Below are 14,203 nucleotides of genomic sequence, written 5' to 3'. Positions count from 1 at the left end.
GATGCTTTATCGTAAGCATCATGATGTCGGTGAACCCCATGTGACCAGTGAAACCCAATCACGAGCCTCAGCAGTGACACCAGTGGGCATGACGTCATCCAGGAGGCGAAAGAGGAACTCGGGGAGCACCAGATGCCCCAAAAAGTGAGGGAAACTGAGTATAACTATTGGTTATGTTTCTACTTCTCCCATGGACCGCCACTTATTATACTCTAGGGTCTGAAGAGACCCCAGATGAGGATAATTTCACTTTCATCAGAAAAATGTTTTGGGCCAAACCACCCAAACCTGGAACAAAACGAATCTTCAGAGGTTTGGCCATCTCTACTCTCCAGCTACCACGTGACTCTTATAATTCTACTATCTTTCTATAAGGCAGAGGGGTACTTGGGTTCCCTTAAACACCAGGGCCTTCTGCACCCCTCATAGTTACACCCCTAACTCCATCACTTTGTAAGAAATCCCGGGCCAACAGATTTGATACTTCTACATGAATCCCTATGGAAGCAAAATGGCGGTGCTGCTCACTAGCTCATACTACTGACTTTCCAGTGTTCTCAAAAATAGGTTAATGGGATTTTTTTTGGTTTCCACACGCCTTAATCCCTGCCTTGATAAATTACACGTTGGGCACATCTGCAATGCAATTTTGTACATTTATTTTATAATAGGCGCTATAGATTGGCGAAACCTAGAAACATACTGAAATAAAGGAGATAAAACGTGTTCCCAAATGATCTGCTCCCAGTACAATGTATAAATCTAATTTACTGTAAAGAAACATCTTTATAGGACCCGGGACTCCCTGGCCATTAATAAAAGCCTTGGATTAGTCAGTCTTGGCTTTGCTGAGTTATTACTGGTCGGGTTCTATTATAAGAGCTATATTAGTATCCTTGGCTCATTTAGTTTTAATTATTACTTTTTTAATTTAAATGTTAACATGTACTTTAATATAATAAAATGTTATATACGCCAAGACGATTAATTCTGCGCCGCCGACAATCCAAGCAATGGATGAGGTTAACGGTACAGGTAAAGATGTTAAGGTTGCTGTAATTACTCCAGAAAAACATTATGGGAACGGAAATGTAACCTTGTTATCTGTAAATCACTAACGAATAAATCGCCATTTCTAGGAACAATACACCGAGGCTGAATATTAGCTGCTGTAATACAGCTGCAACGCCGATGCAACCCGCGTGGGTCCGGAGCTGAATTCAGATTGTTAGGAAGTTCTATGGTGACCTAAGTTCAGTGCAGCCATAGGGGTCCAAGTCTGTAACGCTAAAATGTGACAGTATAACATCTGGTGTAAGCTGAACATAGAGTAAATGTAGCAGAACTGCTGTCAGTTTGCCAAGGATAGTCTACTATAGAGAGATAGATAGATAGATAGATAGATAGATAGATAGATAGATAGATAGATAGATAGATAGATAGACTGTATTGTTATAAAGTTGGGGGACTTCTCTTTTGGTTGAGTACAATAAAGGCATAAGAAGTGATATAGGATAACATTGCCTCTATTGCCATCTGTTGTAAGGCGCCAATCCTATGGGGATTCATGAACTTGACCACTTTGCAGTCCAAGAGTATTCCATTTTTTTAACACTTAAGGCACTCGGATAGCACTTGGAGGACAACCAAGTGCTGTCCATTTTTTACCGTTCCATTGATTTTAATTGGTGGCTCATATCTGTAAAAAAGGATCTAATAAAATAATCGGAGCACATATCCAAATTGCAGATTCAGTTGAGTGCATGAAGTCCACGTCTTTCCCTTGCAACAGGCTTTAATGTAAGCTAAGCCATAAACTTATCTGCAGACCACTGTTCCAGGATAACTGCCCTTCATCAGTGCTGAGCAGAGGACTGGCTGGGTAAAAGGTCTTTGTGGGCACATGGGTGTATAAACATGGCAGCCAATGGAGACATCAATGCATAGGTGAATACAGGCTTACTCATATGAAATAGACTCCCCTTGACATCCGGATTATTATATGGAGTACTGAAAGTATCTGCACTCAGACTCCTCTGCTGATAACACAACTCATGTAACTGACCCTGCCCTACTCTATGCACAAGCAACAGGAGAAGAGCAGAGTTGGTGACATGACTGAGAGCTAGAACACTTGCAACTTGAGTACATTTATAATACTGCTTATCTAATACAGTGAATACCCCATGGCAACTTTTATATAACCTCTCAAAGTCGTAACTTGAGTTGGTGCAGAGAGTGCAGTCGCACTGGGGCCCAGGAGCATTCGGGGTCCATAAGCACTGGCATCAGTATTGAGATTGCAGCTTCCATCTGGTCCATAAACCAAGGAGACCCACAGATTACCCCTAACCACACTAAGGTGGATTAACTCCTTAGCACCCGTAACCATCACTATCAAGAATCCATAGGGATGAGGTAGGGAGCCCACAAGAGATTGCATTGGTTCCAACAAGACTTTAGTTACACCACTGTAACCTCGTTAATATATCTAGTTAAAGATTTTAATATATTACCGCATATTATGCACTGAATGTGATCCATCCTATAACCCAGGTTATTATCAATGGAGAGAAGAAAATCCTTTCTGCACATAATCTTGAGCTACTGTATAAAGGAAAGGACACAGACAAAAAGGTTTATACATGTGTACAAGTACTGACCTCTCCCGCAGTAATGTGTACTGAGGCTGGCGGAGGCAGTGTTTGCTCAGGTTAATCAGACGTCGCATTTGGCGTTGAGACTTGGTCAGGAGTTGCTTGAATCCCGCTCGTAGCTGTTCATAGCGCCGGGTGAGGTGGAGGTCTGCGTTCCAAAGTCTTGAAATAGTTGAGATGTTGAGAAAACGGTCTGTTGGCAAACTCTTCAGAAATGCCCGGAACTCTGCTGCGAAAACAACAAATATTTATAGATGTGTTAAAAGGGGTTTTAGTAGTTTAAACATGATTGGTGTGTGGGGGGGTGGGGGGCTGCAAATGGTCGATAAATAGTTGATCCCCCATCGATGCAGGTGCTCAGGTCTCTGCTGTACTCCACTACCCACAACCAATATTGACATGACCCACTCTGTCAAACATTTGCAAGGCAGGTTAGGGGCTCAATATACACTTCTGAGCCCCAGTGCAACATCTGTAATAGGGTTTCGCCTTACCATGTGCTATCTATAACACTTGCGGTTTCTTGTCTTGTAGAGAGGCCGTTGGACCCTCTAAGAATCGAGGGCCCAGTAGTCATTGCTACCTCTGCACCCCTCCAGTTATAACCTTGGCTTTGACCATTGATTGTCTGAATGGAATTCTCAGCCACTTCCTATGATGTTCGATTGGGTGCAGGGAGTGGTGCACAGCTGGAAAACAGGCACCGTCGGAACAGCAGTGGTGGGGGGTCAGCGGGGATCAGTATACGTTATTTTACTTTTATCATTTGCCATTTGCAGCAATTTTAAACAACTGGAAATAAATTCAAAGTACATGTTCAACCATCACATACAGATCAAATGTCTCATGGTGGCAAATACTATTGAAATTGAAGTTGATCGCATGCGCATGGCTTCAGAAAATGTTGACAGCCACCAGTTATTGACAGGAGAAGCCGCAGAAGGTCATGGATTTCATTGGAATGTAGTAAAAGATGGACCAGTCTGGGTTGACACATGTCTACGTTAATGGAACCACTCTTGTTCATAGAGGAAGTGTCCATCATACGAATCTGATTCTATAACCTTATGGGGTGCATGTAAAGGATAAAATAATCCAAATTAATTGGGGTTAGTCAACTTTTTGACAAGAGTGTGGATCTGAATGAAAAAAAAACACACACCCTTTTTATGTCACTCTCTAACTCTATGGTGGTCCAAAAGACCAGTTTTGGCTCCAAAGAACCAATATTCTCAGCTCTACCACCTCCGAATTTGCCTCATAGATGATCTTTCGTAAAAATAAAGGGGTCTTCCAAAATATATATTGATGACTTATCTTGATGAACTGATGCGACTTTACCATTTCACTAATGCCCGTGACGTTATCACGAGTTCCTTGGGAATGCCATGGCCTGGTAGCATGGGTCCTTGGTATAGGTCATCAATATATAAGTCCCAGAAATCACATTTAAGTAAAATGACAAAATCCCCACAGAACTTCACATTCATTAGGACTGGTGTTCCCGCTGTCTCTCTGTGTAGATTCTTACAGTCCTCTCGCTGCCCTGGCTTATGATGACAGACAGCAAGATTAGCAGGTTGGTATCGACTAATGAAAGGGAATGGTTAGTTTAGCTGAAATAACAAGGGACTGAACAGATGGGTTTTACCGTTCTGTGTAGTTCTTTATTGTAGAAGATTTCTTCTGCTGCTTTTAGTATACATATCACTTGAGCATGTGTCACCGCCACTGTGGGAGCTTAAGAAACATAAGAACCTACAGTACATGTGTCACCGCCATTGTGTCTACTTAACAAGTGTGGGGGTTCAGGTCTAGACTTTGGCATCATGGATACCATGCAACCACCAACTAGGAATTATGCATCTATGTGCGGGTTCACATCTGCGCCCAGTCTCTGCTTTAGCCAATTCAGTGGGTTTCTGTCTTCTGCCCCAAGAAATTGGACAGGGGATGGAAACTCACTTGATTGGGTTTGCAAAGTGACTGCCCATGTGCGTTTTCTGCCTGTCCGTAGCAAAACCGCTTTTTTCTAGTCGGACAAGCAGGACTCGGGGCAGAAGACGGAAACCCGCCGGATTGCGCATATCGGACACTGGGCGCAGATGTGAACCCGTCCTATCTCGTTCCATTCTCATAAGGCCAGTACGTCAATTACCCTATTCAGGATCCTTAGTCCTTTACTGAACCAACGTCACCCCAAAATATTGTACCAATATCACATACTTCCAAAACTCAGCCTGTTTACCTCCATCTTCTACTAGTTAAAACTGGTCAGAAACTAATTCTCCAATTTAGCTAAGGGCTCCAATTTCTCATGAAACCAATTTAATACAATAATAAGACAAGCTATTAAAAAGCTGCAATTCACAACATAGCCACTGGGTGGCCACACAGGCACACATATAGGATAGACATCTTGTGACAGGACATCGAATAATCATGTTGTTTTGAAAAACCTGTAATCTTGTAACAGATCTGGAGACGTACATCCATGAGGACAACCAGGAAGGAGGCAACTGCCGAAGTGGCCAATATCAATTCAATATTCCTGAACATATTCATTTTCCCTGGACCACCAGGACCAATGCACTAACCTCTTGGGCTTAGAAGAATGACAGTAGCTATAGCATTTTATCTTTCAATATTCAAAATGAAAGGCAAAATGCACATATGTGATAGAAATATTAATAAAGCTAGCTATGGTACCAAAGTTTTAGGCAGGTGTGTAAAATGCTAAAAAATAAGAATTCTAAAAATAGAAGGGTTAATAGTTTATTTTTTGTCAATGAACAAAATTAAGTGAATAAAAGAGATGTAAATCCCATCAATATTCAGTGTGACCTTTGCTCTTTGGAGGAGGAGTCCTGGAAGTGATGGTCCGGCCCCCGCAGAGCCCTGATCTCATCATCACCCAGTCTGTCTGGGATGACATGACGAGACAGATGGATTGTAGCAAGCAACATCCACAGAAGATCTGTGCTTAGTTCTCCAAGATGGCGGGAACAACCTCCCTGCCGAGTTCCTTCAAAAACTCTCTGCAAGTACCGAGAAGAACTGATGGAAGGCGAAGAACAGTAACATCACAGCAATTTTTTATCAGTACTATAACTCCATAAACTTCGCTATGAGATTGTGAGCCCCATTGGATAGAGGGACTGATGTGAATAATGACGGTGCGCAGAACCGGAGAATATGTTGGTGCTATACGAGCAATGGGGAAAAAAAATAACCTCAGTGTTTTCCAAGGGTCAAATGCATGTCTTGTAACATAAGGGTTAAAAAGATTGCGGCGGAAGGTTAATAATAACAATGTGTTCCCTGGATGTTTCCAAGCAATAACAATCCTGGCACAAGTATGGCTCTGGTGTCTTGCTATAGAAGTCTTAGGCTCCTCGGGGTAACATCATAGAGACGCTACTTTTTAATAAGGCAGTGGTCACGTCTCTTCTTAAAGGAGAACCCTGGGGGGACATCACAGTAAATTGTCCTCCCGCGACTGTTTAAATAAGTTTCCCCAGGAAACAGACTGGTCACCTTCACAATGTCTGCAGGCGGGCAGGAGATATGAGAAGACTTGGTTGTAGCCACTTAAGACGCTCTCGTCACAGTGTCCCAAACAGCATCTCGGCGTCTATTAGTCCGAGGCCTCTCTCGCACTGTAGCTGTCAGCTGTCTCCTCGGCATCCCTACAATTTGAGGCACATCAGCATGCTACTGTTGCTGTAGCAACAACTTCCATATTATTAACGGGACAGATGCTAAATGCAGAACCTGTCAGATGCTCTGGGCCCTTTTGCTGAACAACAAGAATCACTGCAGGAGATAGGTTATCCCTGGAGAGTCTCACAGACATAATGCAAACATCTTTAAAAGGAAATAATGTAAATCCAAATTGCTTAGCTCCCGATTTAAAGGATTTCTTTCAAGGACAAATTCCAAAGTAAAACTCTGCTCAGCTATTGACAACCACTACGGTAGCTTAAAGGGACAATTCCTACTAGTCAGCAAGGTCCCGTGACAATAAAATGATTGCAACGTGTTCCCTGCTGTAGGAAGCAGTGCTGCACCTCCCATGAGGCGACCTGAAGCGACCGCTTCAGGCGGCGCTATGCCAGGGCCTCGGAAGGGCGGCATTTTTGCTGACCTAAGCCAGTCCAGGACAAGCTGTCCTGGACTGGCTTAGCGTCACCGTGTCTGCAGCCCAACACGGGAAGCGAGCGGTGTATTGGGGCGGCCCTGCTGGACGCAGCGCTGCTCCAGCGGCCGCCCCTCACACTCAGGCAGAGAGCAGGTCCTCTCCCTGCCTGCTCTCTGCCTGCGAACGCCACTCGCTCCGCTCGGCCACGCCCCTTTCCACTCGACCCGCCCCTTTCAGCACAGACCCACCCCTTTCTTGTGACTCCGCCCCCTCAGCTCCGCCCCTCCTCGGGGGGGGGGGGCGGCTTTCTGACGCCGCTTCAGGCGGCAGAAAGCCCAGGTTCACCCCTGGTAGGAAGTTCAGTTTGTCGCAACGTGTCCCACTGCTGTAACTGTTCAATTTGTCTGCAGCGCCACCACAGGGTAAAAGAGGCATTGCACTCTGTGTGTTACATCAATGTGTTGTGTAATGTGGGACAGGACAGGTTTGAGAGAGACTCTAAGTAACCACTCGCCATTCTGGACTGGGGACCTTCATCTATAAACTAGTAAGACATCCCCAAATAAACGACTTTTCTCTCCATAGGATTTGTGCAGACACCGTGCGGAAAACACACGGACCCCATTATAGTCTATAGGGTCTGTGCGCTTTCATTGCTCACCACTTTATAATGAGATCGATGTTCCTTTGGGGGACCCCCAAGCGAAGCGCCTGAACGGAATACCGAATGCAGATGTGAACCAGCCCTTATACTTATAGATGAATATGATGAGTTTTATATGTATGATGAGCAGTGGTACTATGTTACCTAAAGAAGATGTTGGCTTTATCAAGGCATCTTGCATGCCCTACTAAGAAGGGAAGTTGCTCTAGCTCCACCTTTTGAAAGGCAGCACCCTATAGATCAATGCCTGTTTTTTCTGAACTCTAGTGGCATGATCAACAAGGCAATACCCTGCTTCGCACTGAAGAGAGGAAATAAACTTGAAACAGCGATCTACGGATGGGTCCCTCTTCCTTGTGAAGGAGATTTTCTGGCCAGGTTAAGCTACTACGCTTCAGGAAAACCAAGAATTGATCTATAGGGAACTACCTTTCAAAAGGTGGCACTAGAACAAGATCTCCTTTTTCCTCCAAGGAGGTCTTATATGCATATTATTTTATCAGTAGGTGGACTAACAGCCCTGATATTTCTGCAATGGGATCAGCCATCTGAAAAGTACGTAAATTGTCGGCTTCAATGGAGGAGCCGCTGTTCAATAGTGTTTAACACTTAAAGAGTTTGGGAACATAAAAGTGTCCCTCTTCCTTGTGGAGGATATTTTCCGGCCTGGTTATATTCCCAGGTTATGCTACTAGGTTTCAGGAAAACCAAGCATTGATCTATAGGGAACTACCTTGCAAAAGGTGGCGCTAGAACAAGCTCTCCTATTTCTGCAATGGGATCAGCCATCTGCAATGGAGGAGACGCTGTTTAATGGTGTTTAACATTTAAAGAGTTTGGCAACATGAAAGGGCCCCTTTAAACAATAGGTCATTTTCTGATGAGACGTTCCCTTTATAGGATCTATTCGATGCCCTACTTTCAAGACATCTATCTTGTGGCATACTATATTTTAGGCTGACAGCTACTGTACAGTAATTTGACTATATCTGAAGACACTTGAGTTCCCTTTAACTTGCCTTGTATAATCTTTCATTTCTTTTTCCCACAGATGACACGAAAGATGAAACATTGGACTAAGCGTCAAGTAAAGACAAGACACCGGCTTAAATTTTGCAATTAGCAAGTCGTCATCTTTCTGTCACTCCTGCGCCAATTACCTATTGTAAATATGTACAATTTCCTAAAACGATTCCCATGCTCGGTATAATCCCCGCACATAATTCCACTTTCATGTTCACAAATGCTAATATCGAAGTCCTTAGAACTGCAACGGCGGAGCAAAAGCCGCGTGACAATTCGAATGTTGTCACCAAACTGATCGCCACTTCAGACCTTTGTCAGGAAATTTGTAAACTCAATTTTCTAGCCTTAGCTTTGTCGCAAACAATTTAGAGCTCACATGTACCCGTTTCGAATGCCACCACACCGTGCCTCGAAAATCTCCAATGTGGCATATCCATAGACATACATTGCTTTTGACAAGTTTGATATTTTTGGTACAAACAAATTCACACTGCAAATTCTAACGGGGGAATTTAAATCAAGGTATATGTCTCCAATTTTATGCTCCAGTGGACCATTGCCTTGTATAGAAAATATAAAGAGGCCCGCACACAAAGCAGCCGACTCTGCCGAGCGGATTCATCAAAGGGCGCAATATTTTTAGATGATTGTAAAATACCCCCTGGAAGAGCATAAAAGGACGGCTTCAACGTTTTCCTGTTGTCGAGTGAATCGGAATTCCCTTTTGTGAATATATAAAGTTTACCCAAATAAATATGACAGTAATTGAAACACTTGTGGAATGAATCAGAGAAATATACACCGGATTTGGTTGTTTTCATCAATTATCAAGTGCAATTGTTTGAAGATAAAGGTGCGCAGTCATGAAAGGTTCTCAGATGAATAAGTATCATCTGCTGTATAAAAGCTAATTTATTGCTGTCTACAGACTCATCTGGTTTATTGGGCCTTGAGAATGCTACAATTTTTCTTTTCTTTTTTTTTTCTTTTTTAGAATTTGTCTTCAGTGGAGCCATATGGGGTCTTGTTTTTTATGGGACTGGTTACAATTTTCAGCACAGCTTTGTTGGATCTAATGATAATAATAATAATAATAATAATAATAATAATAATTTACTGTCTACCAATAAGTATTTGGACACCCAGTAAAGTTCTGCGGAGGTGGAGTTATGGTCTGGGGGTGTTTGTCCTGGAATGGACTGGGACCCTTGTTCCCAGTCCATGGTAAACTCAATGCCGACACCTATTGCACTATGTTAGATAACAGTGTGCTTCCTACATTATGGCGGTTCTATAGGTTGGACCAATGTTACTTCCAGGATGACAATGTCAGCTGTCATGTAGCAAGGTCTACTCTACCATAAAGAGCATGCAAAAAAACTTTTGGTCCAGTGTGTCCTTGTTTGATAAAATTCTTCTTTATTAATTCCAAATTTTAAAAAAATAGCAAAAGTCACAGACAGATGGTATGACAGAAAAAATGGTAAGTCCAAGCTGTTAGCTGACGCATTTCAAGAGGGATCCTCTCTTAGTGATAGCTACTCTACCATGGCTTGATACAGTGACAATCAGGTTAACCGACTGGACTGGCCTGCCCAGAGCCCAGACTTGAAGCCTATCGAGCACCTCTGGGATGAGTTGGATCGCTGAACTAAGGGGTGCAGAAGCTGTCCAAAATCGGTGAAAGAACTTACCTGTCTTCTCCAAACTGAATGGAATAAAATACCACTAGCCGTCGTACAAGGACTTGTGGAAAGCCCCGGAGGGTTGAGGCTGTATTTGCCACTCGTGCCACTCGGAGCACAGGTGTCCAAATACTTATTGGAAGACAGTGTAATAATAATACATTTTATTTATATGACACCATCCTATCCCCGAGCACTTTACAATTTGTAGGGTTAATATACAGACAAAATATGCATTATAGAAAAATAGTAAATTCACACAATGGAATTGTATATACAACCTACTGATAAACTTTTACTTAATTTTTCTAGAGAGATTCAGAAATTTAAAAAAATCTATTCCACCATTGTGTTTTTGTTTAAAATTTTTAGGCAACCCTCCCCCCCCAAATTTATATTTCATATTAAATTTATATACTGTAGTTATTTGATGTTTTACTACTTTTGCACAATAAAAAAAAACATTAATAAAAAAATTATTACTATTATTTATTTGTATCGCTATAATCTTTTCATATTTTTTGGGGGCAATGGGCCTAGGTGAGAACTTATTTTTGTGGGTGACTCTTGGTTCACATCTGCGTTTTGTAATCCATTCAGGGAGTCCGCATAGGAACCCCCCGAGCTGACTATCGAACGCATTTGCAAGCGTTGTGTAATGAAAGCACACGGACCCCTTAGACTATAATGGGGTCCATGTACTTTCCGCACGGTCTCTGCACGAATCATGCGGACAGGAAAGTAGATTGTGAAGTACTTTCCTGTCCACATGTTCCCTGCGGAGATCTCGTGGGACTGATCACCCCCGCCCCCGACATGCCCTAGCTACATGACTTTTCTAGGAAAAGTGCCGTGAGCAGCACAAAGAGTGCCAATTGCAACCACATACGCTATAGCTGGTGTTTAAAACGTTGCAAAAATTTGCACAAGAAAATATTCTCTCTCCCCGTGTGCTTGTTTTACGGTAATTGTTATCCCGCTGCAGTGATCCCAATTACAGGTATGGATACTTTTTCTATTGTTTTCCATTTTTTTTAGAAAATACTGTTATTTAATGGTAAAATAAGTTTTCTTTTTTTCACTTAGAATTTTTGTAAAAGCTTTTTGCAACTTTTTTTTTAGCTTTTCTTTTCAGTCCCAGTAGAAGACTTGAAAATGCAATTCTTTGATACAGCGCAATACTTCTCCAGGTGTATAAAGATAGCCGAGCTAGGGCTTTTATTAGGTACGTGGAGGCCATGGCAACCTATTGGCAGCCTGCAATCGCATTGTATGGGTCCCTGGGGAAGGGGATGTGTTAGACCCTTTGTCAAACACCTTAGATGCCTGGGTCACTATGGACTTTTTTTTTTATCACTGTAGAGTACATTTATAGGGGATTTGTGGACACGACCAGCCAGTTTTAGAGTACCTGTATGCCACATTGATGGAAGGGGTTACAGAGATCCTAAATAGAGATGAGCGAACACTGTTCGGATCAGCCGATTCGAACAGCACGCACCCATAGAAATGAATGGAAGCACCTGTGACGCCGGCCGGCCGCCGGCAAAGTCAGCATCACAGGTGCTTCCATTCATTTCTATGGGTGCGTGCTGTTCGGATCGACTGATCCGAACAGTGTTCGCTCATGTCTAATCCTAAACCTAAATAATATACCCTCATGTACAGGTAGTCCCATTGAAATTAGTGGATGGTGAGAATATACTTTGAATGTAATTGGGCACATTACTGAGGTGAGTTATCATACATACAATATGTCAGGCCGAGGCAGGTCCTGTTATTCCTACACTCACGGAAAGTGATGAACAAGGCGCAAAACAAGGATTATGGCGCATCTTCAACACATTGCGCCAAAGATGCACCACATTATGACACCTCTACACCAGAAAACTGGCCTAAATATATTGCCGAATTCCCCTCCATTATACTATGATGCACAATGGCATGAAGAGGTCCACACTTGTAACAATTATACAATGCCCCAAGTTGTACAATGTGACAAAGGTCATTAAAAAAACCAAAAAGTAACTTAAGCTTTATTTTCTCAGGGTGAAACGGTTTTTTTTTTTTTTTTTTTTTTAAAGTCAAGTAAAGGGTTAAATACAAAAGGAACCAAAGAAAAAAAAAAAAAAGTGCAGTGACGTCCGTATACTAGAAGACCAATTTTTTTTTTTACGATGATGAATTTTATCGAGCGACTTACCAGATTCCTCAAACTCTTTGTTCTGCCCGGTGGCTTGGTCTTGCGTCTGAGTCAGGCTCTTCTCCAGTATTTGAATGTCTTCGGATGGGCAGTTGCATTGTGGGTAGGCAGCATCGCAGTGGCACCAACATTCTCCTGCCTGGCACTCCATCCATCCCTGGGAGTTGCATGAAATGTAGGACAGTGCAGCTCTCACAAATCTCACTCGTAAGTACTGAGGAAGCAATGCCTGTAACCCTGGGGATAGAAACACAGATTCCCAATTAGCACCGGGATGCAGAGACAATGATTTTTTATGATGTCTTAAAGGTATACGTATCGGTGTGGCCGCATTTATCTCAATATAGCGGATGGGGCATTCATCTCCATATAAACCCCGCTGATATCATTCCGGCGTTTCTCGGAATATTGTAGGAGCCGGTCCCATAGCCATTGCTAATTAGCAGGCCCTGTAACTATTATTTATGGGCATCACCTATTAAAACCAGGTGCACTCTTTGTGCCTATTTCCGTCGACATATGAGAGCAATGGAGAACTCAATAGCTTGTCTCCTATTGGCTGCGGCCCAGAATTTGCAGTTAATTACAGCAGCTTGAACATCAATGTCTGATCTAACAAAGCAACCCTGGGAATATATCCTTGCTTCTATTTTAAGTATAAATAATAAATGCAAAAACTACAAGTATTTTATTGGTAAACATCCTTGCATACAATAAATTGGATACCATTGTGCATTCACGTCAGGTCCGCACTTGCCTGCAAGCAGCTCTCTGACAGAACTAAATTGTGCTGTGCCTATTTCCAAGTGCCCAGTGTCGGAGAGCGCAAGTATAAAATAAACCCGGCGACTTAAAGAAAACACCAGAAAGTTTGGAGGGTGTTGGGCTGTGACTGATTTAAGGTGGAGGTCTCGTATCGGAGGACCTATGATTCCAGGCAAAAAGTCCGAGCTTACTAAGAGTTTCATTAATTTTTCAGGAAGGCTTGTATTCTGAAAACACAGCTTGTTCTCGGTCTCACAGGAGAGGTCTGTGTTCTGGCGAGCAATTTTTTTTTTTGTAACAAAAAGTCTCAAGAAGGTCCCTTCCAAAAAACAATACAGAATACATGTTGGGGGGGTCATCCATAACTGATAAAGAATATGCCCCCCAGAGAATTCCCATTGGCGTTCATACTCTTAGGGCCCCTTCACACGGAGGATACTCTGGCTGATTCGGAACGTGTAAACGTTCCGAATCAGCAGCGTTTAAAGCAGGTCCCATTGCTTTCTATGGGAGCCGGCATACGTGCGTGCCCCATAGAAATGAATGGGAAAAAGCTGCCCATTCATTTCTATGGGGAGCGCACATATGCCGGCTCCCATAGAAAGCAATGGGACCTGCTTTAAACCTTGCTGATTCAGAACGTTTACACGTTCCGAATCAGCCAGAGTATCCTCCGTGTGAAGGGGCCCTTAAAGTGGCCATGAATATTCAAGTACTGTTGACCAAGGGCTCATTTGGTCGATAACTATTCCTCCTGATCTCCCCGTACACATACACATTGGGTTTGGCCAAGTTTATAAGTGTCCTCAATAGGAAGAGGGGGAATAAGCTGCTGCCAAATACCACACTGAATAAATTGCCTGAATATCTGATGAATATTACATGGTTAGATGCTCTCACATGTCACATTCGACATTGTGCAACCCGCTCGCCGCCTTCCATGACTGTGGTCACCACCAGGGCAGAGTGGAGGTTAGAATTGCCTCGGCTGGTCACAATTTTTATAGCTTCCTTTGGCTTGAGTTATATTGGAAATTTATAGGCGTGTGACTGATTTAAGAA

The 14,203-nt window shown here is 42.8% G+C and overlaps 1 protein-coding gene across 1 annotated transcript in view; it reads right to left on the bottom strand.

The window, feature by feature from the left end:
• Positions 1-14,203, bottom strand: part of BRINP2 (BMP/retinoic acid inducible neural specific 2) — a 230,714-nt gene that overhangs the window by 15,906 nt on the left and 200,605 nt on the right. Inside the window, exons 6-7 of the mRNA XM_075287107.1 lie at positions 12,377-12,613; positions 2,664-2,886 (exon numbers count right to left, since the gene is read on the bottom strand). Coding sequence (XP_075143208.1) covers positions 2,664-2,886; positions 12,377-12,613 — 460 coding nt within the window. The remainder of the gene's footprint in view (positions 1-2,663; positions 2,887-12,376; positions 12,614-14,203) is intronic.

The sequence above is a fragment of the Leptodactylus fuscus genome, chromosome 9 (assembly GCF_031893055.1).
Source record: "Leptodactylus fuscus isolate aLepFus1 chromosome 9, aLepFus1.hap2, whole genome shotgun sequence".
NCBI classification, from domain to species: Eukaryota; Metazoa; Chordata; class Amphibia; order Anura; family Leptodactylidae; genus Leptodactylus; species Leptodactylus fuscus.
Note: the sequence above shows the minus strand (reverse complement) of the source record. Positions and strands in the feature narration are given on the sequence as shown.